The sequence below is a fragment of the Vicugna pacos genome, chromosome 26, assembly GCF_048564905.1.
Source record: "Vicugna pacos chromosome 26, VicPac4, whole genome shotgun sequence".
NCBI lineage: Eukaryota > Metazoa > Chordata > Mammalia > Artiodactyla > Camelidae > Vicugna > Vicugna pacos.
This window is the reverse complement of record NC_133012.1, coordinates 25,959,644-25,987,117: the sequence shown is the minus strand read 5'-3', so window position 1 is coordinate 25,987,117 and position 27,474 is coordinate 25,959,644. Positions and strand designations below refer to the sequence as shown.

General features: G+C 52.2%; 1 protein-coding gene across 7 annotated transcripts in view; it reads left to right on the top strand.

Annotated features, from left to right (window-relative positions):
• MCPH1 (microcephalin 1) overlaps positions 1–27,474 on the top strand; it is a 185,880-nt gene that overhangs the window by 145,809 nt on the left and 12,597 nt on the right. For 6 of the 7 annotated variants that reach the window (XM_072950540.1, XM_072950537.1, XM_072950534.1 and 3 more), the window contains one exon: positions 21,483–21,720. The exons of the other annotated variant lie outside the window; for it this stretch is intronic. In XM_072950540.1, coding sequence (XP_072806641.1) covers positions 21,483–21,720 — 238 coding nt within the window. The remainder of the gene's footprint in view (positions 1–21,482; positions 21,721–27,474) is intronic. 7 annotated transcript variants of the gene reach the window in all.

Genomic DNA, 27,474 nt, shown 5'->3' with positions numbered 1-27,474 from the left:
GGGCTAAAACAGCATAAGGAAAGGATTTGATGTCAGAACTGCGATGCTGGCGGTCGTAGTCTCTTAAAGGCACTGAGAGATTCCAAAGTTCACTCGCATGTGTTAACCGACTCCACTCTGACAGCAGTTCTGTGAGGCCGGTATTAGGGTGCTCTCGGCTTCGTAGAGGACGAAACCGAGGCTGCGTGCGGTCACTGGGGCCCTCCTAGGGGCAGAGGAGGCTGGCTTCAGACCCGCGGCCACCTTGCTCAGTGCGATGACCGGTTACAAAAGCATCCGCACTGTCTGCGCGCCTGCGTTCGCGAGCGCTCTGTGTCGTGGCTACATCGTAGCTGAGCTCCGGGGCTGTTGTCCACCGGGGTCTTGATCTCCCCTGGCGTTTGCTGATTATCAAATGTTGAGTGATAGACCTCAGGGACAGCGGTTCCTCACTCCTGGCCCATGGCGTCAGTATATGCGTCCATAATGGGAATTTCCCCGTTGAAATCACCCCCTGTGTGGGATGCATGGTTAGGCTGGCACGAGTTTTTCTCTCCTGTCCTCTAGTTTCTAAAAACACGTCAAAGTCCTTAAACACGACAGTATTTCAAGAGCCCTTTGGAAATATCTTGGTGGCCTCCCTGCCAGCGTGCTTTGTCAGCTGGGTAACAAGCTATAAACACTATATCCCAGGACATACAGCCCTGAGAGAAGCAAATAATTCTAGTACCTCCTGCTTCAGCATCGCTGGCGAAGACTGAGGATTGAATTTTACGGAAATAACACCCAGAGACTCATAGCTTCTGCTTTGGGTTTGAACAGACGGCATTCGAGTTCTATTAGGGGCAGCTTAGTCTAAAACCCACAAAATTCCTCATTTTGATCCGCGTGGCACACTCTTTGTTTATTTAAATGCAAAAGGGAGAGAGGCAAGGGATTTTATATGTATCTAGGTAGTGGGTAGATTGTGTTCATTGTAAAGTTTTTTCAACAACCCTGACGTTTTAAAATTTTCTATAATGAAATGCTGGAGGGGGGACCTGTGGGACAGAAGTGGGGAAAGTTCTGTGAGGCTAACTGAGAACAGAAAACTGTGTGAACCTCTCCCAGAGTCTCATTGCCAGTAACTATCCCTTGTTATACATACGTTTAATGAAGTATTTCGAGCACATGGAAATAAAAGAGGACGATAAATATACCTGCCACTTAGCTTGATCACACCTTAATAGTATCGTTGCTTCCATTTTTCATTTCCTTTTCGTAAATAATATTGCAAATTTTTCAAAATCTTACAAACTCTCTCCCCCGCCCCCTCCAATTCCATCCCATTCTCCGCTCTCCCCCACTAAAGGTAACAGCGATCCGCAATTTGCCTCTTATCTCATAATTTTTCTGTGACTTTTCGAACAAGGTGGGTCCCTGCGTGGTGAGGGTGCTGTTTGGAGTCCAGTGTTGCCAGGTAGAAATGCGGATGTCAGCAGGTCCTAGAAAATGAGTAAGGTTCTTCAGAGCCTCCGTTGCTCCATCTGTTAAATGGGTATCGTAACCCCACCTCACAGGGCTGGTGTGAGGATTAAAGGAGGCACCTGAAGGCGTGCGGCCAGTTCCTAGAGGAGAAGGAGCACCTGGTAAGTGGTAGGAGGTCAAAGCCTGGGGTCTTTAAAGTCGTTTCAAAAGGACACGGTGCAGGACTGTGACTCCTGACACTTACAAAGCCCGAGGAGCCTTCTCAGCTTCAGAGTCCTCGAGCTACCCTGTCCTCTGCAGGAAAGGACACTGAGTCCAGGAGAGGAAGGGGCTTAGTCTTGCTAGACCTGGGCTGGTGGCCCTACAGGACAGAAGTGACCCCTGTCCAGGGCTCTAACGCCCAGCACCGAGCTGCCCGCTCCCAGCAGCCATGGAGAGGACGTCTGCTGAGAAGCCCCCGCCCGTCTCTGCTGCTGGTTTTCGGTGGGCCCCGTCCCGGGGTGTAAAGATTTGCTGTCATCTCATTTGGTTTTAATTCAAATATGTAACGGTTTCCCTTCAGCTGTCAGTTTCTCTCTTTCCTCTTGAAGGCCCCGTCGCTCTAATGTCCAGGCTGTACTTACTTATTTTTAAAGCGATCCAGGCCGTTGTTCTTCCCTATGTGTTTTTAAAGCTTTATTCTCACATTGCTGCCTCCAGCCTGCGGTTCAGATGTGCTTTTTCACTGAGGATTTCTGTCTTTGCTCGGATTTTGAAGGTCCCAGGCGCCTTTATGAACCCAGGTTGGGGGATGCTGTCAGTATGTCCTTAGAGCCTGCGTTCACTCAGAATTGCTGCTCAGGGCTTCCCGAGCAGAGGAGATCACCTTGCCCCGTGAAGGTGTTTCTCTGCTGAGATTGGAGTCATTTGATAAAAACAGAACTCTGTTGGTTGTTTTCTTCTTGTGGGAAAGTGGCTTCTGGTGGGGAGGGTCCCTGCCGGCTCTGCAGTTAGCGCACAGACAAACAGACAAGCTCTGGGGGGAACACAGTGGTGGGCCACATCCCGCTGCACCCTCGCGCCACCCGCAAACAAGGGCCACTGATCACGTCCAGTTCACTTTGAAACAGTGGTCAGAAGTGAGGTGTTTCTTCTTTCTTTTTTTTTTCCTTTTTTACAAAAAAAAATGCATATTCTTGTGTCCTTCAAGGCACAGTCTTTCACATGCTGCCAGCATATGTTCACAGAGGGCCCCTTCTGCTACATTCTGAAGAGAGTAAGCCGAGTGACACATTCTTCATCTAACTGGAAAAGAGGCTGGAAAGTATTTTGATAGTTTTATTGGGCTCAGCTCTCAGCTCTGCCTCGACCTGGATCTGTGCCCTCTTCCACGTCCTTCATCACCTTGGGTTGGGTTCACTCCCCTGGAGGTGGAGGAAGGGAGGCAGTGAGCCCCACCAGCTGTCGCCCGGCCAGCTTCGGGGCACCCTCGGGGTGGCCCTCACGGGTGTGCACAGGAGCTGAAGGACTCTGTCTCCGCAGGGGGGCACTTCCACACACGGCCAGTCGGTGCCGTGGTTCAGACGGACCAGGGAGCCCGGGCGTCAGAAGAGGAGCCACCCGGGACTGAGGATGGGCAGGGGAGCCAGTGTGTGGAGCTGGTGTGGGAGGGGCGGGTGCGCGGGGGAGCTGCGCGTGGATGGGGCACCCGGACGGGCTCCCAGGAGATGGGGTTGGGACACTTGATGTGTATTCCCAGCAGCCAGCATGGAATCTGGAACCCAGGAGATGCCAACAAGCTAGAACTGAAATGACCCAACCAGATCCAGGCCAGTAAGTCCCTTCCGCACAGGAATTCCCAGTCTTCCAAAAGGATGGTTCTGCAGTGGAAGACGATCAGCGTCAGCCGGAAAGTGGCCGAGGCCCAAGTGAGGCCACAGAAGGAGGGAAAGATGAGTGACCGTAGGTCTTAAGTGTTCCCACTACTCACAGAAAGGTCACTGAGTGAGGTGATGGGGGTGTCAGTCCACTTCCTGGTGACTGTCATCTCCGTGTGTACGTCTCTCAGAACATCACAATGTCCGAGCTAAGTGTATACAATTTTTATTTCTCAACTCGCCCTCAGTAAAGCAGAGAATGAATGTGTGGATGACATGGTAGGATTTGGGGACCTACTGGTCTCAGAGGTCAATTGAATCGGCAGAGATCCTAAAATAATCCTCTCGACCCGCCAGGGGGCAGGAAGGGAGTGATGGTTCCAGTGGCCGGAGCACCAGGCGGGGTCGGGCCGGCCGCACTCAGCCCTCCCGGCCCTTGCCCGCATCCCTGGAGGGCGTGCGATGACCGCCCCTGCTGTGAGAATTACGCTCACAAGTCCTGTCCGGGCGGCGAACTGGGAGCCTGGGAAGTCTCCGTGAAGTTATCCTTCCCCTCCTCACCGTGCATACGGAGAACGTACTGAGGAAAGGAAGCAGGCGGGACACAGGGTCTCGTCCGCTGTCCTCCTGTGCCTGGCGGTGCTGCACATCTGGAAGGGCCTCCTTCGTGGCCGGTCTGCAGGGTGACTCGAGAGCAAGGGCTGGTCCCCTTGCTCACCAGGGACAAACCTGACGTGTCAGAGGGACTTTGTGTGCGGGTGCCCCTCAGCACTGAGACCCGAAAGATACACACCCGCGAACAGCCCTGGCCCAGCGTCCCCCCGCCCAGCCAGGGCTGTCCGGGAGCCGCAGACGGGAGCCCAGCGCTGGGGGCGCCTGGAAGGGCGGGAGTGAAGAGGGGGGCTCCTTTCTCTTCCTGACTGTCTGCTTCTGACAGCGTGTCCTTCAGGACAGCGAACCCACTTCCCTCAGCCTCTCCGCTGCTGTGCTGCTTCCGAACTCGCCACGTTCCTGCACACGACCTGCTTCCCTTAGGGGACCCACGTCACCACGGCCTCGGTGGCTGCTCACCCTGCGCTCATCTGTCCCTTTAGCAGAGCGTGAGCTTCTCAGGGCCACGTTCTGTGCTTTCGGTCTCTGCGCCGGCCGCACCATGCGTAGACGCGCAGCAGTGCCCGCCGGCCGGCGCAGGCCGGGTGAGCCGCCGCGTTTCCCCGCGATGCCGCCCGTTAGCTCAGCGCGTCTGCCGGCGTGTGCGGCCGCTGCCCCTCGCTGTGCTGCCGCTCCTCCAATTGGAAGGTCTGGGACAGCCGTGCATTGGGCGGGTTTGTTGGCACCGTTTTTCCAACAGCATCTACTCACTTCATGTCTCTTTGCCATATTTTGATTAATTCTCCCAATATTTCAAACTTTTTATGATATTTCAAACTTACGGTATTTTTTATGGTGATCAGTGACCTTTGATGATGACTTGCTGAAGGCTCAGATGACAGCATTTTTTAGCAGTAAAGTGTTTTTTAATTAAGGTACATACGTTGGCGGGGGGTTTGGGACATAATGCGATTGCACATTTACTCAACTATAGTGTAGTGTGAACATAACTTTTATGTGCACTGGGAAACCTGAATATTCGTATGACTCTTTGCGGTGGTCTGGAACCGAACCTGCAGTCTCCAAGGTGTGCCCGTATTTGCCTCTAAGTCGCCCATAGCAGGAATGTCCCCAGGACACAGAACTTGCAGGGGCAGGAAGGGGGGACCTGAAGGCGGTGGATCGATGTGCCTCCTTGGAGACTCTGCACTCTGAGAGATGGCGGGTCCCGCGCTGGACTGGGGGTCAGGGTTGGAGAGTCTGTTCTCTCTGGGACGGGGTGCAGGAGCCAGCCTTTGGGAATCCACCATCGTGAAGAATCTAGCAGAGCAGAGGCCCCGAAACCTGAGACAGCTCAGCCCCCAGCCCCAAACAGCAGAGAGAGGAAAGGAGGCCGGGCTCCGCGCCTTGAGAAGTTCGGGGGTCAGCGGTGAGCAGGGTCGACCCCGCTTCTCCTGCGCACTCTGGCCGGGTGGGGTCCAACAGAGAAAGCGGACCACGGAGGGTACCGCCCTGGAGAAAGACTGCCTACAAAGGTCAGCGCACTCACTGCCTTTGAGCAGAGGGAAGCTTTTTGGAAAGGCGTTTGGTGCTGGCTGCCCTCCAGGAGCCTGTGTCTGCAGCTCTGCTCAGCTGAAGCATCCGCGTCTGCACCGCGTGTAAGCTGTCGGTCTGCAGGTGGAGTCGGAGGGACACCTGTGCCTTGTGCATGTTGCTGCTGCGACCATCCCCTAGGGAAGGAGCGCGGAGGCAGGTGCAGAGTGAGCCGGTGGGCTGACAGGGACCTTCAGGGTTGCGGCTGGAAAAGCCTCGAACTTTCCAGAGCTGCTTGTTTCTTACTACAGCTTCCCCTCGGGTGCATTTCAGATTCTGACTTTCCCAAATCCGGTTCTTTTAAATTAAAAGAGAAGGAGCTTTGGCTCTCGTTTGCATAAAATATGCTCACACTTGCATACATGCTCGTGCACACGCACGCACACACATACACACACGCACACACACACACACCCCCTACCAACTGGGAGGAGCAACAGAGAAGACCCTGATGACTTGCGATTCAACCGTGTGATTTAAAAAGTGTTCACCTATTTAGATGCCACTTCTCAGAGTAAATATGTGGCTTTTAAAAGTCTTGATAAACGTGAACATTTAAAGACTCCAGGGAAGTGAGGCTGTTCCTTTCAACTCGGGCTCCCGTGGCTATAAATAGGAAGGCCTCGTCTAATCTCAGAATCTTGAAAAGAAACCTTCATGTTGTTACGTGATCACCTAAAGGAATGCCTTCCTCTTCGGCCCGGAAGGATATTTTTAAGAGAATGCTAAGCCTGTGACAGGAATTATTGATACCTTTGGAATTTCATTCTCCAGTGAGTCAGGCCCACTTTAGGTCATTACCTGGGAATCAGCCTGGGACTGCTTGACGCCAGGCCCCCAACTGTTTAAAGTGGAGCGTAACTTCACGAGGGAATGAAAAGCCGAGGATGTTCTTTTGTGCATTATTCTTATCGTGATGAATGATGCCTGTTTTCCTCTCCACTTTAATTAGAATGTTTCTACATTTGCCAAAGAAAATGTTGGAATGGAGACAAAACCCTGAAATTATAGGAACAGGGCTTGATGTAATAGCTTATTTGTAAAGGAAACACAACTTGTTTGGTATTTTATTGAAACAGGAAGTTCAAAACCTCGGCACACACAAGCACAACAAATTCTCAGGTGCTAGCTGAGTCATCTGTTGTGGAAATAGTCTCCTGGTAGTTTTCCCCTGGACTGACTTTTTATCTTCATTTTGGTATTTTTTTAAGGCAACGGGAGTGGATGGGTGCGGGAAATTACAGAGAGATTCAATTAGAGATTGTGTGCATTTTAAAAAATATCTGCTATTAAGATTAAATAAACAACTTGGGGGGGTCCTCTCCTTATATGTGTCTATATGTGCACTTTTTGTAGTTACCTATGTGCAAAATAAGGAAAAGCAAAGTGAAACAGTGATTAAGCTCAATGCCCTTACTCTTTCAAAACCAGCTGTCGGTCAGGGGTCTGGATTTGAGGTGAATGAAGATGAAGAACACGGAGGATTCACGTTCTGATCACTGTTGTTTAGTAAACTTAACAGCAGGAGCTAGATAACAGTTTGATTCCTAGTATTGAAAGCTTACAGGAGTGACTTGAGCTGAGTTTGTGCCGACACAGACATCTTTAGGTTTAATTTCCCATCTTTTTTCTGAAAGACGAGGCCAGGAGGGGGCTTTAAAACATGCAAAAGCTGCAGGCACCCTGGCAAGAGCTCAGCATGGAGAAGGCCCGCTGGTGCACTAAGGCCGGTGCTGCTTGCAGGGGAGCTCAGCCAGGAGCCTGGGGCAGGGTCCCCGGAGAGAGCCCGGGAATCGGGGTCCCTGCCGGTGCTCCCCAGTCCTGGGCCCTGCCCTCTGCTAAATTAGGACCGTTACAAATGCACTATCCATTCAAGGACGCATCAGAGAGATGCAGAGATACGGTGGGGCAGGTGCCAACCAAGTGGTATTCCTCCCAGAAGCAGCTGCCCACCCCCCGTCTCTCTCTTTTTAAACGAAGACCTCTTTTTAGAGCAGTTTTAGGATTAGAGCAAAATTGAGAGGAAGGTACAGAGACTTCACGTATCCTCCCTGCCTCTCTGTCAGCATCCGCACCAGACGGCACCCATGCTGCAAGTGACGAACCTGCACTGGCACGTCATCGTCACCCAGAGCCCACCGGTTGCATCAGGGTTCGCCCCTGGTTGTACGTCCTTTGGGTTTGGACACATGCACAGTGATATGTGTCCACCATTAGGGTGTCATGCAGAGCAGTCTCCCTGCCCCCAATCCCCTCCGTGCTCCACCTGGTCCTTCCCCACCAGCGCCTGGAAACCAGCGGCCTTTCTGCTGTCTCCAGAGCGCTGCATTTTCCAGACCGTCACAGGGTTGGAATCATCTCAGATAGGCTTCTTCCACATAGGAGTGTGCATTTAAGTTTCTTCCATGTGTTTTCAGGGTTTGATAGCTCCTTTATTCTTAGTGCTGAACGATATTGCAGTGTCTGAGTGTGCCCCGGTTTATCCGTTCACCACTGAAGGATATGAGTTACTTCCAAGCTGTGGCGGTTATCAGCACAGCTGCTAAACTCACTCGTGCGTGGGTTTTTGCGTGGACGTTGATTGCTGGGCTGTACGGTAACGGCCTGTTTAGTTTTGTAAGAGAGCAGCGAACTGTCTTTCAAAGTGGTTGCTCTGTTTTCTCTTCCCGCCAGCAGGGAATGAGGGCGCCCGTTGCCCCGGTGTCTTGTCAGCACTAGGTGCTGTCCGCGTCTGGGTCTCGGTCGTTCTAACGGTGTGCAGTGGTCTCTGCCTGCTGCTTTCGTCTGCATCTTTCTGACGACAGATCACGTGGAACAGGCCTCATCTGCAGATCATCTTTGGTGGGGTGTCTGTTAAGGTCTTTGACCTATTTTCCCATCCAGGCAGTGCCTCCTTTTGAAGTTGACAAGCCTGCCACTGTAGGTACGTTGGTGGTGCCCCGCATGGTGCAAACTAGAGCGCGCGGGCCTGCTCCCCGGGCTCGGGTGGCACCGCCCGCCGGCCGCTGCGTCGCCAGGTCTCCCCCGGCTCACTCGGCGCGCCCCCCACCAGAGCCGGGCCGCCAACACGCCTCCCCGGGAGGAAGGGCTGGGCCTGCCACGCTGCACTTCCAGGTTCCAGACTCACCGGAGACTGTGAATGTGGCCAGGCAGAGCGAGTTGAGGGCTCTGTGCTGAAAGATGTCTTTTCATTAGGTTTTTTTCATTGACTAAATAACACTGAACAAAACAATATCCCTATGACGTGAAAGAAGCGAGCCTGTGTGAGTCTATAAATGCAGGGGTTTTTTTTTCTTTGTAACATTGGGTCAGTGAGAGGCACACAAGGCCACTCGAGAAGTGCCACGAGGCAGCAGGGGAGGCGGGGGCCGCCCGCCCTCAGCCCAGACGGCTCTGGTTGCTGTCACAGCTCCAGATACCCCCACTGAAAGGGGGCTGTGTCACTGAGTCTCACACTGACCGACCGCTGGACGCACACATCGCCCGGAAAAAGGTGCAGCACGGGGCCTGCTGACACAGCTTGATGAGCGAGCCTCCAGGTGAGGAACAAGCAGGGCGTGTCGGTCCCTGCGGGCTCAGCGGGCCCACGCAGAGGCGGGCAGCCGGCCGGGAAGCGGCGAGAAGGAAGGAACGTGGGCTCGAGCCCCCCGGGGACGCAGTTAAGTTCCCCTTCATTCCGAGCTTCCTGTCGCCAGCCTTGCAGCCACACGGTCCCAAAGCCCTGGAGTCACCTTCAGCCCTCACCATTGCGGGCTGCGTGCACGTCAGCTGGGATCCCAGAGGTTTCTTCCCTCCACGTCCACTGTCACTTTCAGTTCTCCTTAGAAAACACAGTTCTCACCACGATACAGTCTGCTACGTTTCATGAGCCAGCCTTTGAAATTTCTGGTGCCTTCCCTCTGCCTGCAAGATCGAGTTCAGTCTCTGTAACACAGCATTCAAAATCTTTCCCAAACTCATGCTCAGTGCACCTTCCCACCGGCTCTGTCGCCTCCCAGCCCCTAAATGCCAGCTGGCTCCACAGGGCTGCCTCCTGTGCCTGAAACCAAGCTGTCCACGGTGGTCTCTCCTGTGCCACGCCTCACCACCATCACGCTGCCTCCCCGTCTCTCTCTCTCTCTCTCTCTCACACACACACACACACACACACACACACACACACATCCTTTTCCTAATTATCCTGGGGACAAACTTTTCTGGGAACATTCCTCAGACCTTCCAGGAAAAATTAATTTCACCCTCTGTTATGGTTTTACAGTATTGTTTTCATATCACCGGTCTAAATACTGTGGTATAAAAAGATAATTCATATAACTTAGCTTAATTACTTGTTTAGATATGTCTCTCTTGCTAGATAATGAGCTTCTTGAAGGCAAGGTCCACATTTTTGTGTTCTTTTTTTTTTAATCCTTGGATCATACCTTGAAGACACCAGTAATTTCTTGGGTTCAGATGGATCTGATTGGAAGGAGGTGACAAGGAGTAGATGCCATGTAGACAGAGGTCTGGAAGGCTGCTTTCCTTGAGCAGAAAGGTTCAGGAAGGGTGCTTGCTGGAAACGATGTAAGGTCGTAAGGGGCAACATGGTAGCGGCCCTAAGACCAAACCAAGGTCATGACCAAGGTCGCTATACTTCGGTCCGCAGCGTTTGGAGCCAGAGAGGGACATGGTCTCTGAGTTTTGTGAGGGTTTCTGGGCGGGGAAGTGTAATCTGAGGACCCTGACGGGAGGGGGCCTGACCGCCACCTGCCTCGCGAAGCCCTGACCTGGAGGGTGGCCCTGCAAAGGGGGCAGAGCCAGACCTGCAGCGCTGGGGCAGGTGGCGGAGGGGAGCCGGAGGATGGAGGGGGCGGGGGGCCGCGGTCGCCCCTCCCCGGGAGCGCCAGTGGGAAGGCTTCCCTGCCGTCCACTTCCTTTCCTGGACGCAGGAGACTCCTGGTCAGCCTTTGTGTGGGCCGCTGGGGTTTGTCGCTCTCCTGTTGTTTACAGCCTCCAGGTATTTGTAGACAGATCTTATCTCCTTCCCTCTTAGTCACCTCTTGGCCCAAGTCTGCGTAGTTTACTCTTTAAACTGTGCCTGGGTCTGACCTCTCGCTACCCTCTGAAGGATTCTTTTGTGCTTTCTGGTTTTACTCAGTTTGGATTATTTTAAGAGATACAGTAAACTAAGCATGGCCTGACAAGTACGGTCTTGAAGTAGACACACATCTGTGATTGTGCAGTGAGTGTGTGGTAAACCCATGGCACCAGCTCCTGACCGCTGCTCTCGGTGGCCCTGTGACGCCAAGCATTAGTCTGCAGCCTGTGTTCTCCCACTTGCCCTAGGAATGAATCCATCCTACATGTGAAAAAAATTTTAATATTCAAGAATAAATTTTTTTAAAAGGATGAAAAACCAGAAAGTGGTAAATAGCACCGCCTGGACCTCCTTCAGGTCACGTCCACACCTGGGAGCTCTCGCGGTTTCTAGGAATGCGCTCCTCTTCCTGAGCCTGTCAATATGTGTAATAACCAAGGGGGGCCAGCTCCACTTTGTCTTCAGTTCTCTTATCCTTTCTCCTTCGTTTTCCCCTCCTCTTCCCCACCCCATGTCCGGGTCTCTAGTGAGCGTCCCAGACCTTACGCTTTGCCAAAAAATACTGGTTGAAAACGCTTCTAGAAAAAAAGTAGGAGAAAATCTTTGTGATCTTTGGGGTGGGCAAAAATTTCTTAGGACACAAACCCAAGCACAAGCACTGACCACAAGAGGAAGATGGAGAAACAGGACTTACTGGAGAAAAGTTATGTTCTCTGAAAGACACAATTAAGAAAATGAAGAGGTAAGCCCCAGACAGGGAGGGAACATTCATACTCCATATATTTTGAAAAGGAATTTGTATTCAGAATATATCAAGAATTCTTCAACGTTATCAAGTTCCTTAAAAGTGGGCAAGATGTAAGAACCTCACGGGAGAAGTTATGTCGATGGTGAAGAAGTACGTGAAAAAGTGCTGAACAACACTGGTCATCTGGGAAATGCAAATTAAAACCACAGCAAGCTATGGCTACACTCACCCACTGCGGCCAAATTAATGCCGAAACTAAAATGCCAAGTTATGGCAAAGACCCACAGCAGGCAGAACGCACACTTTGCCATCAGGAGTGTGAAATGGCACGGACACCGTAAGGAGGTATTCGGCAGCGTCCTCCTACAGTTTAACGTATACTCACCGACGGCCCAGGAGTTCCACGTCTTAGGTGCTTACCCAGGAGAGAGGAAAGATCTGTCCACGGAAAGGACTTGCAACTGTTCAAAGCAGCCTTATTCATAATATCTGATAGCTGGAAAAACCCAGATGTCCGTCAGCAGGTGAGCGGATGAAAATCCTGGTGTGTTCACCCAGTAGCACAACAATGAGCACAGCCGTCAGGAGGAACGAGCTTGGACCCACAGCAACCTGGCCGGACCTCCGGCACATCGTGCTGAGCCCCGAAGGAGAGGAAAATCCCTAATGAGCCCCCAGGACTGCTTGTTTGGGTGGGTTATGATGTGATGGAACATCCCAGTGAGTGTCTGAATTCCCCAGCATATTTTTGTAGCATGGACAAAATGTCTTAGGATTATAAACTTAAGTGCAGAAGAAGCTTTCGAAATTGGCCGGAGGGCGGGGTGGGGATGGGAATCAAGTTGCTCAGTACAAAAGAGTAGCAGCGAGGTCACGTTAATGAGAAGGAACCGTCACATCAACACTGTCCACACGAAAAGAGCATAAGGAGATTATCCAGCACAAAGTGTTAATTGGTTTTTTTTAAAAAAGAAAGAAATCCCTCCACTGTACAGGTAAAAACTTAGGTTGCACCAGCAACACCCCTCCTGTTACTCCACGGAGAAGCAGCCCTCCCTCCCGTGCTCACATCTCCCCTGTGAGGTCGCAGGGGTGGGTGAGGTCCCGTGATCCGGAGCCCACAGCCAGCTGCAAGCAGGGGACCAGAAGGAACCCGGGGCTCCCAGCGCCCAGCCCCCGTGCTCCCCAGGCCCCTAAAGTCTAGAACAGTCACTTGGGACTTTTTTATCCCCTTTTCCAAATGTCAACATCCTTAGGGAAATCTTTCCTTCCTGGGAGTTTGTCAGTTACCCTTCTCTCCTCCCTCCCTGTGCCCCTCCTCCCTCGGGACTTCACATGAATGGAAAAAGAACGTGTTTTGCGCGTTCAAAATAATGTTTTGAAACTTAGAGAGGGAGTCCCTGGCCTTTCACTGTGATTTGTTCCCAGAAACCACACAACAAGGCAGAGCATCAGGAAGATGTTATGGCTGGGGTCGCAGTTCTGACCAAAGGCTCAGCAGCAAATAAATCACAGATGTGAACAGTGGGTAACGCAGATGAAGCGCTGCAAAGCGCCAGTGTCTTCTGAGACAAACCTCTTGGGCTCTGGGCAGCAGGGCCACGAGCGCCAGTCCACCCTCCAAGCTGAGTCTTGGAATGGACGGAGTCAATGGCCACTGGCCTGTGCCTTCATTTGTAGAATGTAGAGAAATCAGGTTTCATTGTTAAGCATTGGGAATTAAAGAAATTACTTTTGTAATTTTTAAAAAAAATGTTAATTTGCTTAAAAAAAGAAATACAGATCGCAGGTTTTGTTAAGTAGGGGAAAAAATGTGTAAGCAAGTTTTTACACATTTGATAAGTTCAGCAGCGCCTGTGGGCAGCCCAGTGTTGCTGAATCCAGAAGCACTACAAGGTTCTGGAAAGTGCCTTTCTCCCTCATCCTTTGAAGAACATGCCTGATTATAAGTATAAGGAAACATAAATTCTTAAAACCTTGAAACGATGAAGTTGTTTTATTTACCTGTATGTAGGATATAATATCTAAAACATCTAGCAACTGTCAAAGAAGAGGGAGGGAAAAAAAACTTGAGAAATCAGAACTACACCTAAAAATAAAATTCACAGTAGGTCATGTTATAAATCTCAATCCAAACAACAGCTCTGAATAAAAGCTTCGTTAGAACACCTGGCCTGTGCTGGGTGTCGTGGTCATTGCCCATGAAAATGGGATTGTGCGTTGAGTCCGACGGCCAGTGCTTGTCACCCCGAGGAGGGGACAGAAGGAAGTGCCTCTTCCTCCCTCCATACTGGGCAGCAGTGTGGGACGGGGCTACCTCGGAGGCAGGAAGGTGCACATGAGAAATTGTGGAGACCAACATAAAACCCAAAAAAGGTTTGGCAGCCATGGGAAACCAGGAGGCCCGTGTCATAAAGCTGGGTCCTGTCCAGGATGTGCTTGGCAGTAGAGCAACCAGCGCACCCGTGAGAAGCTGGCGGAGATGGGGAGGCTGGGCTTCGGGCGGGCTTTGGGCAAGGAAGGCCAACCGGGGGGTTACTGCTCGGGCAGCCCCTGGATGCGGGGCTGGCTGGAGGTGCTGAGAGCGCCCTCCTCCCCAGCAAGACAAGCTGGAGCCCCAGCAGGACGGACGGGCGGACAGATGGACAGACAGAGGGGCAGGGGTGGGGCAGCAGCTCGGAGCCAAGCCCGACCCGGACCAACTGGCCCTGGACCGTCCCTGCTGCTGGCAAAGAGCCTGATCTCCCGGGCCCTGCGGGCGAAGGAGCGAGAAGGGAGGGCAGGCTGAGCCCGGCACACAGCTCTGAAAAGAAGGCTCATCTTTGAGTGGGTGCTGATTGGTTTGGGGATTGAAATTGATTAGCTGACCTGACTGACTTCATGATTTTTTCCCCCTCATCTTTCAAGCTGTTTTAAAGCCAGGGACCATACTTCCGTCTTCCCTGGGTGATGGATCCCAGCAGGGCAGCCGTCCCCACTGGGGAAGCACTCACTTGGGAAGCACATACCGCAGCTGCCTTCTCAGACCGCGGCCACTGGAGCTGCCCATGGGCCTGTCCTGGGTGAAACTGCGTGCTCTTCGGCGCCTCTTGGGTTATAACACAGTGGTTTTCACTCGTTAGAATCACCTGGGGGATTTTTTATTTTTAATTCCTGCTACCCGGGCCAGACCCCTTTAATTAAATCAGAATGTCTGGATGGGGACCCAGGCACTGGTATTTTTAAAACTCCCCAGGTGGTCACAGGATGCCATCCAGTTTAAAGACCAGGGTTATAATCCTCTCAGCCCAGCAGCCCACCAGGGTCACCCGGGAGCTTTCAAACTTCCCAAGGCCAAGGCCTCCGCCCCCCAGGTGTTCCGGCCTAATTGCTTTGAGGTGTTTTAGAAGCTTCCCAGGTGATGTTAACACGGAGCTGGAATAAGACTGCCCCGAGAATCAGGACCTCCGGACCCCTACCCGGCGGTCAGTTTTTCAGCCCTTTCCAAAATTTTGCTGAGAACCTCCGACTTTAAATGACACTACGGACTTGCTCTAGTGTTTTTATACAAGTTTGCAAATTTCTTGCCAACTACCTGACAGTTTTTAAAGGATCAAATAAAAAAGTCCTATAAAGCCAAGAAGTTATTTCCATGTGTGTTTTATCAGGATTTTTGAAAAATGAATGCTAGAAGCAATGAAAAGCAATTCGGAACCAAATATGGCTGAAAGCTGACGTCGGTCCCACCGCAGCATGTGGAAAAGGCTCGGAGCAGCCGGCCTCAGATACGAGAGAAAAAGACCTCACCGTGTTCGAGCTCTGACCTATTTCTTGCAGTTGTTGAAAACTATGAGGCATGAAATCCAGATTTATGACTTTTTAAAAAGTTATTTGTGGATTCCCTAGATGATTATGTTCCCATCACTTATGTAACTTTTAAAACTCAAATGACGCTTTGAAAAAATCCAAGTTTGGCACACACTGAGCCCCGATGTCGGTCGTCCTAATTCAGCAGAAGTAAAGGGGAAACGAATTCCGCCTCTGCGTGAACTGCAGTCTGTCGTGGGGAGCACACGGAAAGGCTGGTTGGTGTGCAACTTCGGGGGAAGCTAGACCCCGGGGTGTCTCTCCTCGTGCACTTTGTTTCGCTGTCGGCATGAAAGAAGGATTTGGGGGAAATGTCCTAGGAAAGTGAGCCCATCACACCGGCCGAGGCTTTTAGTTCATCCTCTCAGATGTTACTCACCAGGAGTGTCATGATTGAGGACGCCACCCGTGCTGTGCTGGGGCCAGCTGCGCCCCCCCGAGAGGGTCGTCTTACACACCTCCTCTCTCCCCTTAACTCTTTTTTTTTTTTTTGGTGAAGTACAGTCAGTTACAACGTGTCCATTTCTGGTGTGCAGCACCGTGTCCCAGTCGTGCATATACATACACATATTCGTCTTCATAGTCTTCTCCATTAAAGGTTATTACAAGATTTTGAGGATTGTGCCCTGTGCTGTACATGAGAAATCTGTTTTTGACCTACTTTTATATATAGTGGCTCCCCTTACCTCTTTTTTTGCAGGGCGGGCTAAATTCTCTGGAATTTCTCTTGATGTTTATTTCTGAAACACTTTAAAACAGCGTAGTGTTAAAAAGCAGTGCTGATTACACGTCGGTTACATCTCAAAAAAGCTGGCGAGAGGTGAAAAGAAAAGTCTTGGAAGACCAGAGCTGATGGAAACCGCTCTCGGTGCCTGGCAACACGTGTTTCTGCCTGAGGCGTCTTCTCTGAGACCCCTACAGATTCCTGAGTCACTCGCACCACCTTTACTGGTCTTTCGAGCCCCTCTGCTGTGTGTTGCTCTGGTCTCCTGCCATCAGACTGTCACAGCTGCCTGCCCCCACTTCTCCCAAATGGATGCAGATGCGGGGTGACCCCCCCCTGGGCCGCCTCACCCCAGTGCAGGAGCTGCACCCGTCCCCAGAGTCAGACCGGGGACATCTCAGACACGTGTGTGACCGTTGTCTGTCCGCTGCCCAGACCCCGTTGTCCTCCATTGCCCACCACACCTCCCTCGCCCTGCCTGGTCCAGCCCTCACGTTTTGCGGGTCCATCGGTTACAAGGAATTCTCTCGAATTCCACGGCACTGGTTAGGCTCGTGGGTGTCGCCAAGCAGAGCAGCGTGAAAAGATCTCGGGACCACGTGGCCACGGGACGGGGGGCCTGGACTCCACGTGCAGTCTTCATAAATCCCAGTCCCACATTAGCACGGAAATTGAGCTCGGAGCTGGGCGAGGGAGATCTCATGAATTCAGATGCATCCCAAAGAGAACGGTGGTTCTAGCGTAGAGGGCTGTGATGTCCTCAGGTGATTACTGTCACAAGAGCTGACGAATGTAGAACTGTGGTTCTGCTTCGGGATTCCAGGGCTGCTGGTCCCCCCGGGTGCTGGGGTGGGGTGTTTTAAGGCAAGACGTGGTTTGGTGAAGGCTTCCCAGGAGACCCGAGACGGAGCCAAAACTCAGGTGGTGGGTAGGAGCTAACCTGACAGGGAAGGGACTGGCTCATCGTCCAGGCAGAGGGAGCTGCGTGTCTAAAGGCCCCGTGGCCGGGAGGAGGCGGATGTGGTGGGACAGAGTGGGAGGGGGAGCAGGGTGTAGATTCAGCTGCAGGTGGAAGGAGGGGCCGGTCCTTGGAGCGTCTTGTAAACCATCTAGAAATTTGGGGTTTTGCTCCAAGTAACAGGAATCTGTCGGAGGGTTTTCAAAGTCAGTGCTGTATGCCCCCAGGGTTGTAGTTGAGTTATGGATGGAAGGCCTCACACTGACGATGCAGAGCTCGGAACAGCCGTTGTCTCGGGGAGGAAGGGCGAGTTCCCTGTGGGAGGCACGGGACGGGGGCCTCCCAAGGCCTGAGGACTGTCGACACCTCCACGGGGGCGGTTGCACAGGCGGGTGCGTGTGTACAAACTTGGGCCGTGAACCCAAGACCGGTGTACTTTATCATTTAACTGCATGCAGGTAACACCTGAATCTAAAACAAAAAAAGGAAAATGGGAAAGTGGTGAGGACTCAAGGGCGCACGCCCAACCCAGTCTGCGAGCTGCGTCAGGCACCCGGGCGGGAAGTTACTGAGGCTTGGCCGGGGTGCTGAGGGGGCCCTGAGGATGCTGGGGCCGACTCAGAATGGTGTTCAGGAGGCAGACCCTCAGGACTCAGTCATGAATTGGATACAGAAGGTGAGGGCACGAGAAGTCGGGGACGATTCCTGGCTCCCTTGGCTGAGATTCCAAAAGCAGTATTATGTCATTATTAAGAACATAGCTTGTCTGAGTTAGAATCCAAGGGCCTTTCACTTCCTAATTACGTGACCTCGTGCAAGGTCACCCTCTCTGCCTTGTTTTCATCTGTGAACTGGAAACAGTGACGGCATCCCTTACGTAAGGTTATTTTAAGGACTCGAGAGGCTAACTCACATCAAGTGCTCAGACAGGCCCGCGCACGGTAGGCTCCGAGCAACGATGGCACAGGGTTTGGGAGGGACGCGCAGGAGCGAGTTAGGTTTCACACGCAGCGCTGAGTGTGCGGTGCTTGTCAGTCATCCGAACGCAGAGGCCGGCGGGTGGCTGGCCCTCTGGTCCCAGAGCTGAGAGAGGCAGGCGGTGGTGTGTGGTCCTGGAGCTCAGGCAAGGTCTGCACTGAGGACAGAAGTGAGTCGTGTTGGTCGTCTGTTCCCGGTAGTGCTCTCACCGCCTGGGGAGTGAGCCCAGCCCACGTGGCGAAGAGGAGAGGGCTGTGAGCCGTCCTCAGGACCTGATGGCCCGGTGAGGAGGATGAGGCCGGACAGAGGCAGGGTCAGAGGGCGAAACCAGGGGTGACAAGTCCCAGGGCCTCGATGTTCAAAGCCGGGAGGGGAGGTCATCACCGGTGTCAGAAGCCGCTCAGACTCAGCCGAAATGACGGCATCCTCTGCCAGACACTGTTCGGGGCGCCTTAACCGCAGGGCCGCGGGCTCCCATCCTGTCCCCACGGCTCAGGAAGGACTGGCCTGCGGGGCGCCTCCTGGTCCCACCTCCCTTGTCCTCCTGCCTAACCGCCCAGCCCAGCCAGGCAGTCACTGGCCAGATACCTGGGAATCTGGACCCTGTTCCTTTGTTGGTTTTACTCAAATGTGGCCTCGGGGACCCACCCTCTCTAGGCCTTGGTCTGCTTGCCAGTAAAATGCAAAAGTTGGATAATCCTTCTTGGGCTAAAGTGCCCCATTCTAAACATGAGCAGCTTTTTAAAATGTACGTTTAGATGTTACTGTAACTGTGCTTCTGAAACTGAGCTGTGACCCTGACCTTCCTCGTGTTTGTTATGTTTACTTGTTGAGAAGTAATTTAAAGCACGTTAACAGTGAGACAAGCAGGTCTGTTACAGGGCAGAATAGCTGTGTCGGGCGCGACAGGAAGCCTGCTGTGACACGGCTGCTCGCGCTGGGCTCCCGCTCCCCGGGAGGCTGCCGGGCGAGAGGGCTGGGGAACCCGAGCCTCCTCCGTGAAGTTAAACCAGGAAACTGCTCCTTGTGATTTGGTGTCTTTATTCATGATCTGGGGGACTGTTTCTTAACCCTTTCAGGCCGTGCTCTCGATTGCTGTTGTGAATACTCCTCTGTCACCTAGCCTCAATCTTGCTTCTGCTCCGGCCCTTCCGGAGTTTAGGGACAAGGTTCACGGTGTGCGACTGGCGGGTCTTGACAGCCTTACGAGTTAGCGTTTGGTCAAAGCAGTGTCCTCGTCAAAGCAGTGTCCTCTCCGCGAGGACAGAATTGCCCGTAGGAGGAAACGCTTGCTTCTGCTTTCTTCCTTTCCAGCTCCCTGGTTTAAGGCCTTCTTCTTCCCTCACAACTTAAAAAACCTAACATCATCTGCTTAGAAAGCACAGCCCGCTAAGCCTCTTCCCATTTGCTGTCACTCAGCTTCTGCATCGCCCTTGGGGCTGGCAGGCCAGGCGTGGGCAAACCCAGGGCTGCTTAAGGGATCCCTTAGTCCCCTTCCCCAAGTGTAAGAACGTGAGACACTGGTTTTTCTTACTCTTTGGAAAAGTGCTTCCCGAACAGTGTTTCAGATCACCGTGCCCAAAGCTGGAGCTCCAGAGCATCACACTCGAGCACGGAAGGCATCCTGGGCCTGGCTCTCCAGCTGTGAGCTGCCCTCCGGGGCCGGCCTCACACGGCCTGATGCTGCTTCTCCAGACCCGAGCCTGCACCCCCGCAGCCACCCCAGCTATCCCAGGGAATCACTGCCCCCGCCGCCGACCCCCTGGCTGGAGAGTGGTTCTGCAGCCTCCCTTTCCTCATCCTCCCCACACTGGAAGATGAGTGGTTCCTGTGTCATCTGCTAAGATCTGCCTTCTCCACTCCTGCGACCGGCCCGCCCAGACCCTCAGCCCTTCCTTGCGTGTCCGGAACCTGCCCTTTCCAGTGCGTCGTCTCAACTTCCCCTCCGGTGTCCTGGGTCCTGCCCTCCACCCCTCACCCCACAGCCCCGTCCGTCCTCTGCTGGCCCACTCTCTGTCTGGGACCCTCTCTCCCCTGCTTGCCGGCCGTTCCCCCTGCACCTTCCCCGGTCCCTGGACGGAAGATGCTCTCTTTCATCTTGCTGCTTCTCCGTTTCCTCCTCCCTCGGGCTGGCTGACGGCCCTGCTGCCTGTGGGACTTTGTCCAGGGCTCCCGCCCATCCTGAGCTCTGCCCCTCTTTTGGGGTCCTTCTGTCTTTCACTGCTGCCCTGGTTCCTCCAGGGGAGTAAGTTTGGCTCCTCTAACTAGAGTAGAAGCTTCCCTGACATCAGACTGTCATCTTTTCAGCCTTCCAAGCACAGGTACCAGTGGGGACAAAATGATGCTTTACTGGAGAGGAAAGTCGATGAGCCATGGTCAGAAGCCTCTGGGCAATGTCACCTGTGGTCGGAGAGCAGTTTCACCATCTGCGCCTTCGGAGCGGAGCGCAGGCTCCAAGGGGAGGCATGGGAAGCTTGGGCTTCTGGATACAAAAATTTCAACAAGAAGTAGTTTTAAAAATTAAGATTTTGTTTTCCCTGACAGTAACAGGACAAAAGGCAGACAGTTCCCGGTTTGGTCGGGTCAGTGACTGAGTGCGTTACCCAGAAAGTAGTATGAAAACCTAGTGTGGGGACAGTTCGTCCTTTGTCAGATTTTGTCAGAGAGGAGGACTGAGGACTGTATTCTTTGCGGCCTTCCCCTCGTCACCCCCCCAGGTCAGCCCCCCTTGTCCACTGTCCTCGGGGTGCTGGGCCTATCCCCCAGCCACCCCCTCCTCTGAGAAGCACCCTACATCTCTTTTCCCATAAACCTGCCCCTAAAATCCTTAATTTCTCAGAGCCACTGACCTCAGATGTTCAGCTCTGTCCTCAGGGAAATACGCAGGTTAGAACACTCCACATGGACAGGTAACAAGAGGGTGTCTGCACTCAGTCTTTACTAGTCTGTAGTTAGTGAATGCACAGTGTGTTTAGAACAGCCGTGCTCCCCGCCGTCCCTCAGGCCAGCCAGACAACCAGGACTTTATCAGACCAGAAAGGAAGGCAGCTTAACGCCCCCATTTCTGAAACATGTCCCGTGTCTCCACACTCGCATCCCACGTCCAGCAGGACGTGTCCCCCCCACCGACGTGTCGGGGAGGAGCCGGGGCTTCTGCCCTGTGCTGCCTGGTCCTGGCTTTGCCGGTGGACGCTCTGGGGCTGGCGTTCGGGCATCGCAGGGCCGGGAGCCCCGAGCCCCGGGACGGAGGACCCTGGCCCAGCGCTGCGGACACTCGTGCCTGGGAGGCTCCCGCCTGCACGTCCGCACTGGTCCCGTGGACCCGGCAGGACCCAAAGCATCAGATGACACTCTCCTCACTCGTCGATCTGTTGATTACTTTCAATAATTTGGTTTAGAATTTGTAATAATTCAAAGGCCCAAACATTTTTTCCTGGCTGTAAATTTGTTCGCCTAGAATCTCACCACAGTCTGCTTCAGAAAGTGTCATCTGCTCGTTATTTTCATTCTCACTAAATGTCCTCACTCTCTCCCGGGAGCCTGGGAGCTCAGCATTCACGGAGGGCGTGCACCCTCACCTTCAGCCTGTTCTTTATCCGGAGACGGCTTCCTGAGCAAGGAGGCAGTCCAGCGCCGCCATAACCCTCCCTGTCTCTGCCCCACAGCTCTGCCGCCGGGAGCGCCTCTTGTCTGCCGGGCTGTACCAGGGAACCCTGTTTGCCGATCAGCCGACCATGTTCATCGCCCCGGCCAGCAACCCGCCCAGAGCCAAGCTGTGGGAGTTGGTGCTGCTGTGCGGAGGTCGGGTCACTCGGGCCCCTCGCCAGGCCAGCATCTTCATCGGACCCTCCCGGGCAAAGAAGAAGGCCACCATCCAATACCTGTCGGAAACGTGGATCTTAGGTGGGAATCTGCACCCAGTGCGTGGGGTCCGGGGTGGCGGGCAGGCGCCCTCTGGTCACCCCTGCAGAGCCACTGAACTGTGGTCCCGGGGACCCGGACAGGTTTCCCAGGGGAGCATCACGCCCACACCCCTTCCTTGCAGCCTGGGGCCTTTGGTCCACGTCTCAGTGTCCGTGCATCTGCCTGACATTTTATTATCCGTCCCAAGTCCTCCTAGACAGTCCTGCTTTTTACTGTCAGCCGGAGCGCAGTGCACAAGGCAAAGGAAATCCTATTAGACTTTTGCCACTTCACATGCCAGGTTGTGGGAGAGACCTAGTCTCCCCAAGGCCACGCCAGCTGGGGGGCCCGGCCCTGGCCTGTCCACCCTCCGCTCCTCAGTTCTCCCGAGTGCCTGCCTGGCTGTGTTTCCAGGGTCTCGGCCAGTGCCCGGCTGCCAGGAACCCCCCCCCATCGCGCTCACTTGGTGGGGGGCCTTCCTCCCAACACTCATGTGTCCACATGCTCAGTTCTCCTTTAGTGCCAAAGGAGCTACAGCTTTTATTTCAAAAAGCAAGTGTGGTGCAAACGTGATGTGTGTCCAGCATCAGTTCAGCTGACCTGTGCCAGAGGCCTCCCTCAATTCTGGAGGGAGGAGGTGGTACAAGATGAACCCTGACTTCTGGGAGGCTGGAGGCGGACTGGGTGACATGTGGGCTCCGTCTGTTAGGCCGGCTCTGGGGGCGCCGGGAGGAGCAGGTGCAGGGGAGGCAGAAATGGGCAGTCAGAGCCAAACATGGCGGGGTGAGCTGGGGCTCCACTGTGGGTTAAACTTGACTTCTTCCTCCACTGTGTTGTTTTTTCTCGTGTGTGTGTGTGTGTGTGTGTGTAGAGAGAGAGAGAGCTATAGTCAGTTACAGTGTGTCAGTTTCTGGTGTACAGCATAATGTTTCAGTCATACATGAACATACATATATTTGTTTTCAGATTCTTTTTCACTATAGGTCACTACAAGATATTGAATAGAGTTCCCTGTGCTGGACAGTAGGAACTTGTTGTTTATTTTGTACATAGTAGCTAGTATCTGCAAATCCCAAACTCCCAATTTATCCCTTCCCACCCCCTTCCCCCCCAGTAACCATAAGTTTGTTTTCTATGTCTGTGAGTCTGTTTCTGTTCTGTAAATAAGTTCGTTTATCTTTTTTTTTTTAGATTCCACATATGAGTGTTTTCTGATATTTTTCTTCCTCTTTCTGGCTTACTTCACTTAGAATGATGTTCTCCAGGGTCATCCATGTTGCTGCAAGTGGCATTATTTTATTATTTTCTATGGCTGAGTAGTATTCCATTGTATAAATACACCACACTTCTTTATCCGGTCATCTGTTGATGGACATTTAGGCTGTTTCCATGTCTTGGCTATTGTAAATAATGCTGCTGTGAACATTGGGGTGCAGGTGTCTTTTTAAATTAAGATTCCCTCTGGATATAAGCCCAGGAGTGGGACTGTTGTGTCACATGGTAAGTCTCTTGCTAGTCTTTTGAGGAATCTCCATACTGTTTTCCACAGTGGCTGCACCAACCTGCATTCCCACCAGCAGTGTAGGAGGGTTCCCCTTTCTCCACAGCCTCTCCAGTATTTGTCATTTGTGGACTTTTGAATGACAGCCATTCTGACTGGTGTGAGGTGATACCTCATCGTCGTTTTGATTTGCATTTCTCCAATAATTAGCTATACTGAGCATTTTTTCATGTGTCAGTTGGCCACTTGTATGTCTTCACTGGGTTTTGACGAACGTATCAGTTGGCCCAGAGCTGCTGTAACAAGTACCGACTACAGACCAGGCGCCTAGACACCAGTTTATTCTCTGCCAGTCCTGGAGGCTGGACGTCTGAGACCAGAGCACCAGGAGGGCTGGTGCCTGCTGAGGCCGCTGGCCTGCTTGCAGGGGCTGTCTTCTCCCTGCGTGTTCATGTGGCCTTTCCTCCGTGTCCTCGTCCTCTCTTATAAGGACACTAGTCATCAGATTCGGGCCACCCGCGTGAACTCATTTTAATTTAATTACCTCTTTAAAGGCCCTATTTCCAAACTCAGTCCCATTCTGAGGTCCTGCAGGGGTTGGGGCTTCAACCAGTGGACTTTGGGGGACACAGTTCGACCCATAACAATGAATTACCCCATTTTCAGCACCTTTGGCCAAGATCCTTACCCAGCTTCCTAAGTGTCCTCTCCACCTGCGTTTCTTTCTCAGTCTTCCTCCTGTTTGCCTCCCCTCATCACTAAATTCCAAACTTCTGGCTTTTCTCACCCCTTCTCAACATTATCCTTTGACAGATTAGCAGATACTGTGTTTGTCCAGGTGAATTTGTGTATAACCACAGATACTTTATGTTATGGGCTTCTTTTAAATGACTGCTGGTCATCCTTTGATACATTTTTAAACTATGACGATCAAAAATAGATTTTTACTTTCTGGTGCAGAGTAATTTATCTTTTGCCTAGAATCTAATTTCCAAAAAAACTCTATGATTTTAGCTACAGTCCAAAAGCCAAGAGAGGCCGTTTACTCTTTTCCAAATGCCAAGAATATAACCTTCAAAACGTTCTATGTTCTGAAACAGAAGTTCTTGGGGTTATTTGTTTGTTTGTTTTGTTGTTTTAGAAAAGTGTATGTATCAAAATGACACCAAGGGGAGACCAGAATTGTGCTTTTTAAAAAAAGGTCTCATTCAGCTAACGGAACTGCACGTGATTGATATCTTCCCAGAGCCTGCAGATCGGCTTCCGTGCAGAGGGCTGAAGCCTGGTCTGCACACTTACTATTTGCAGCTTGGGGAAGCCGCAGACTCCCTCCTGGCCCTCGGCGTTTCTGTGCACAGATCACACACAAGTCAGCTGCCTGCCTGGCTCCTCCGGGTGTTCTGTCACTCGGCCCCCCAGCTGGTGGGCTTTTAGGAGGCAAATGTCCACCTGCTTGAAGACCTAGAGTGTAATCTCCAAAGGCCCTTCAGAATTCTTTGAGTTTCAGTGCTGGACCTGTGGACCCAGGTTTCTTCTCTCTTCTCTCCCCTAACTCATGTCCTGGTTCTGATTTTGTCATTGGTCACACATCTGAGTGTGCCCTTGACAGCATCCGGGTGCTGTGTGCTCCGGAATCCTTGGCTCTCGACGTGGTAAAGTCCTCACCCACTGAGGAGTCCCACTGCCCCGTGTGCCCCGGGTCCTTCCCAGCCTGGTCCCGTGGCTGTTAGGACGTGCAGTTTTCAAGCATTTATTAGTTTATATTCTTCAAAGACCCCGCTTTGTGCTGATGGTGGAGATAACATCTTCACGTCTCTAAACACGTGTGCAGACCTACAGAAATGACAGCCTAGGGCATCACAGTGTCTGCCACTAGTGTACTTGCTCACCAGACGTGAGTCACCCGGTTCTCTCTGGCCCTAATTGTCACCTCTGCCCTGCTGCCTTCACGTGGTGCTCAGAGGAGGGAACACTTCCCTCTGCCGCGGGCAGTGTCCAGGATCCTTGGGCGAGGAACCCATTGAGGTGTAGAAAAATCATTCCTGACCCTTTGGCAAAGCGACATTTTCTCTTCTGAAAACTTTTCCCCTTCCTGTTAGCTTTCAGTGTAAACACATCCAGAGAATATTTTATTCTCAAAATGATGTAAACTTAAAATTAGGAATAAAACCACTTTTAAGTTAAAATTAAAACCATGTTAAAGCCCCAGCTTAAAAGGAAAAAAATATTTTGTGATAATGATGAAAAGCAGTACTCAGAGTTTATCAACTAAAGATGTCCCACTGAAGTATCAGCTGCTGCGTGAGGAAGAGTCCCTGGGACTTAAACATCTTGGAGGTAGCTTGGTGCTTCCAGGTTTGTGACTTACCTTTCAAAACAAAGATTTCTGGGGATTTTTTTTAATACCTTCACACTTTCTCCTATACTTTATCTGGTCTTTGTTTTTGCAGACATAATAGTCACGGGGGATGGACAAGCAGATTTTTTTTTTTTTTTTGGCCACAAGGCACTTCCCCAGGGCAGAGGGAAAGGTGGGCACTCCCCCCAGGACCTCTGGCATCCTGGCACTCTGATCCACCAGATAAGCCTTTTCTCCCTCTGCTGCATCTTAAAAACAATGACCCAATGGTTCTGAATTTAAAAAAACCTGTTAAATGACTATTCTAGTTGGAAGCAGTCCTTCTAACCTGCAGCTCTTTCTCCGGGGTTCCTCTGCCCGCCTGGCCGGTGCTGCGGGCACACAGCGGTGTGGGCTCCCGAGTCTCCACCCCAGGCGCCACGTGTGAGGTCCGAGCCACGTCTCCCTCACTTGCTCCGAGCAGAATCTCACACATGCCGGCTGCCTTACAACGAGGCCGCTGGAAGGGTCGGGCTGTGTTCCCCACGCATTCCCCAGGGCCTGTTTTCCCTGAAACGGCAGCGTACTTAGGCCAAGATTCTTGATGAATCATTCACCCAGAAGGAGGAATGGGGATTTTTGAGAGAGAGCACACTTGTGTGAGCTTGAATATGTAGGAAAAAATAAACAGGAAAACAGACTCAAATTCCCAGCACTAGGAAGCAAAATGTTACCTTTACCTGATACTGGGAATCCGTATTCTATTTCAAAGCATCTTCCAGTCATTTTATTCCCCCTCCCCCGAGCGCGGCGCTCACACAGAGTACAGTTCCCATCGCACCCAGCAAGGAACCAAGGCCCCGGGGTCCAGGGAACCGCCGGGCGGGGTGGGCGCGCCGGGCCCAGGCACGTCCCTCACGGGTCAGCTGCTTGGGCTGTGACCGTTTTGCACTCTGTTTGTCCCGGTCGGTGTTATCGCTGAGGGTTGCTTCGGCCTTTCTCATAAGACTTATTTCTAGTCTCAGGCGCCCTTTTATTGTCTGGGCTACGTTCAAGTGATAAAATATACATTTTATGCTATTGTGGGAACATAATGTAATATTCTCAACCACTTTGCCAAAACAAAAGTCTAGCCTCGGCATGATTTCCTTGTAACTTACAGAAAAGCATCTGAAGTGAATGTGTCCCCATGTCAGTGTTTTCAGGAAAAAGGTCACTGATAGCCGGTGGGCCGGTCGGTGCCTGCTGGTTCCCGCTCAGGGCTGACCGGAGAGGCACCAGAGAAACACACGCCCCGTGCCGGGGGGCCGCAGACCCTGGGGTCTCATGATCACGTAGATAATGTCAGGGTTCCTCCAGATCATCCTGGTCCCCATCTCCAGGGCACAGAGAAGGAACCGGTGCCAGAGAGGGGAGGGGAGGAGAGCGGAGGGAGGCCTGCCTGGCTTCGCCCAGAGCCCGGCAGCATTCAGAAAGCACCCGCAGAATCGAGGAAGCAATTTGGGGCCATAAGAAGAGTTACTTTTGTCTGAGCTGTTCTCCGCACGGATGGAATCTCCCAGGACAGAAATGCCTGAGAACAAAACTGATTCATGGATTTTTATCCTTTCAACATCTCATGTATTTTTTAAAAAACATCTTAATGGGGTTATTTTGAATTAACTGCTAGCTGCACTTAAGAATATTTAGTGGTTATTAATGGTAATAAATTATATAAATAAACCTAAATTATAAAATAAATAAATAAAAATTAAGTGTTTTAGCATTTGCCTTGCAAAGATAGGGAAAGAGTGTGCGCAGGAAGTGGGTTTCCAAGTGCTCTCCTGAACTGTACTCATCAGTCAGCTAGTGGTCCTGGCTGGTCATTGAAATTTCCTAACTCAGCTCACTTGCCCCCCCACCCCCGTTACATTTA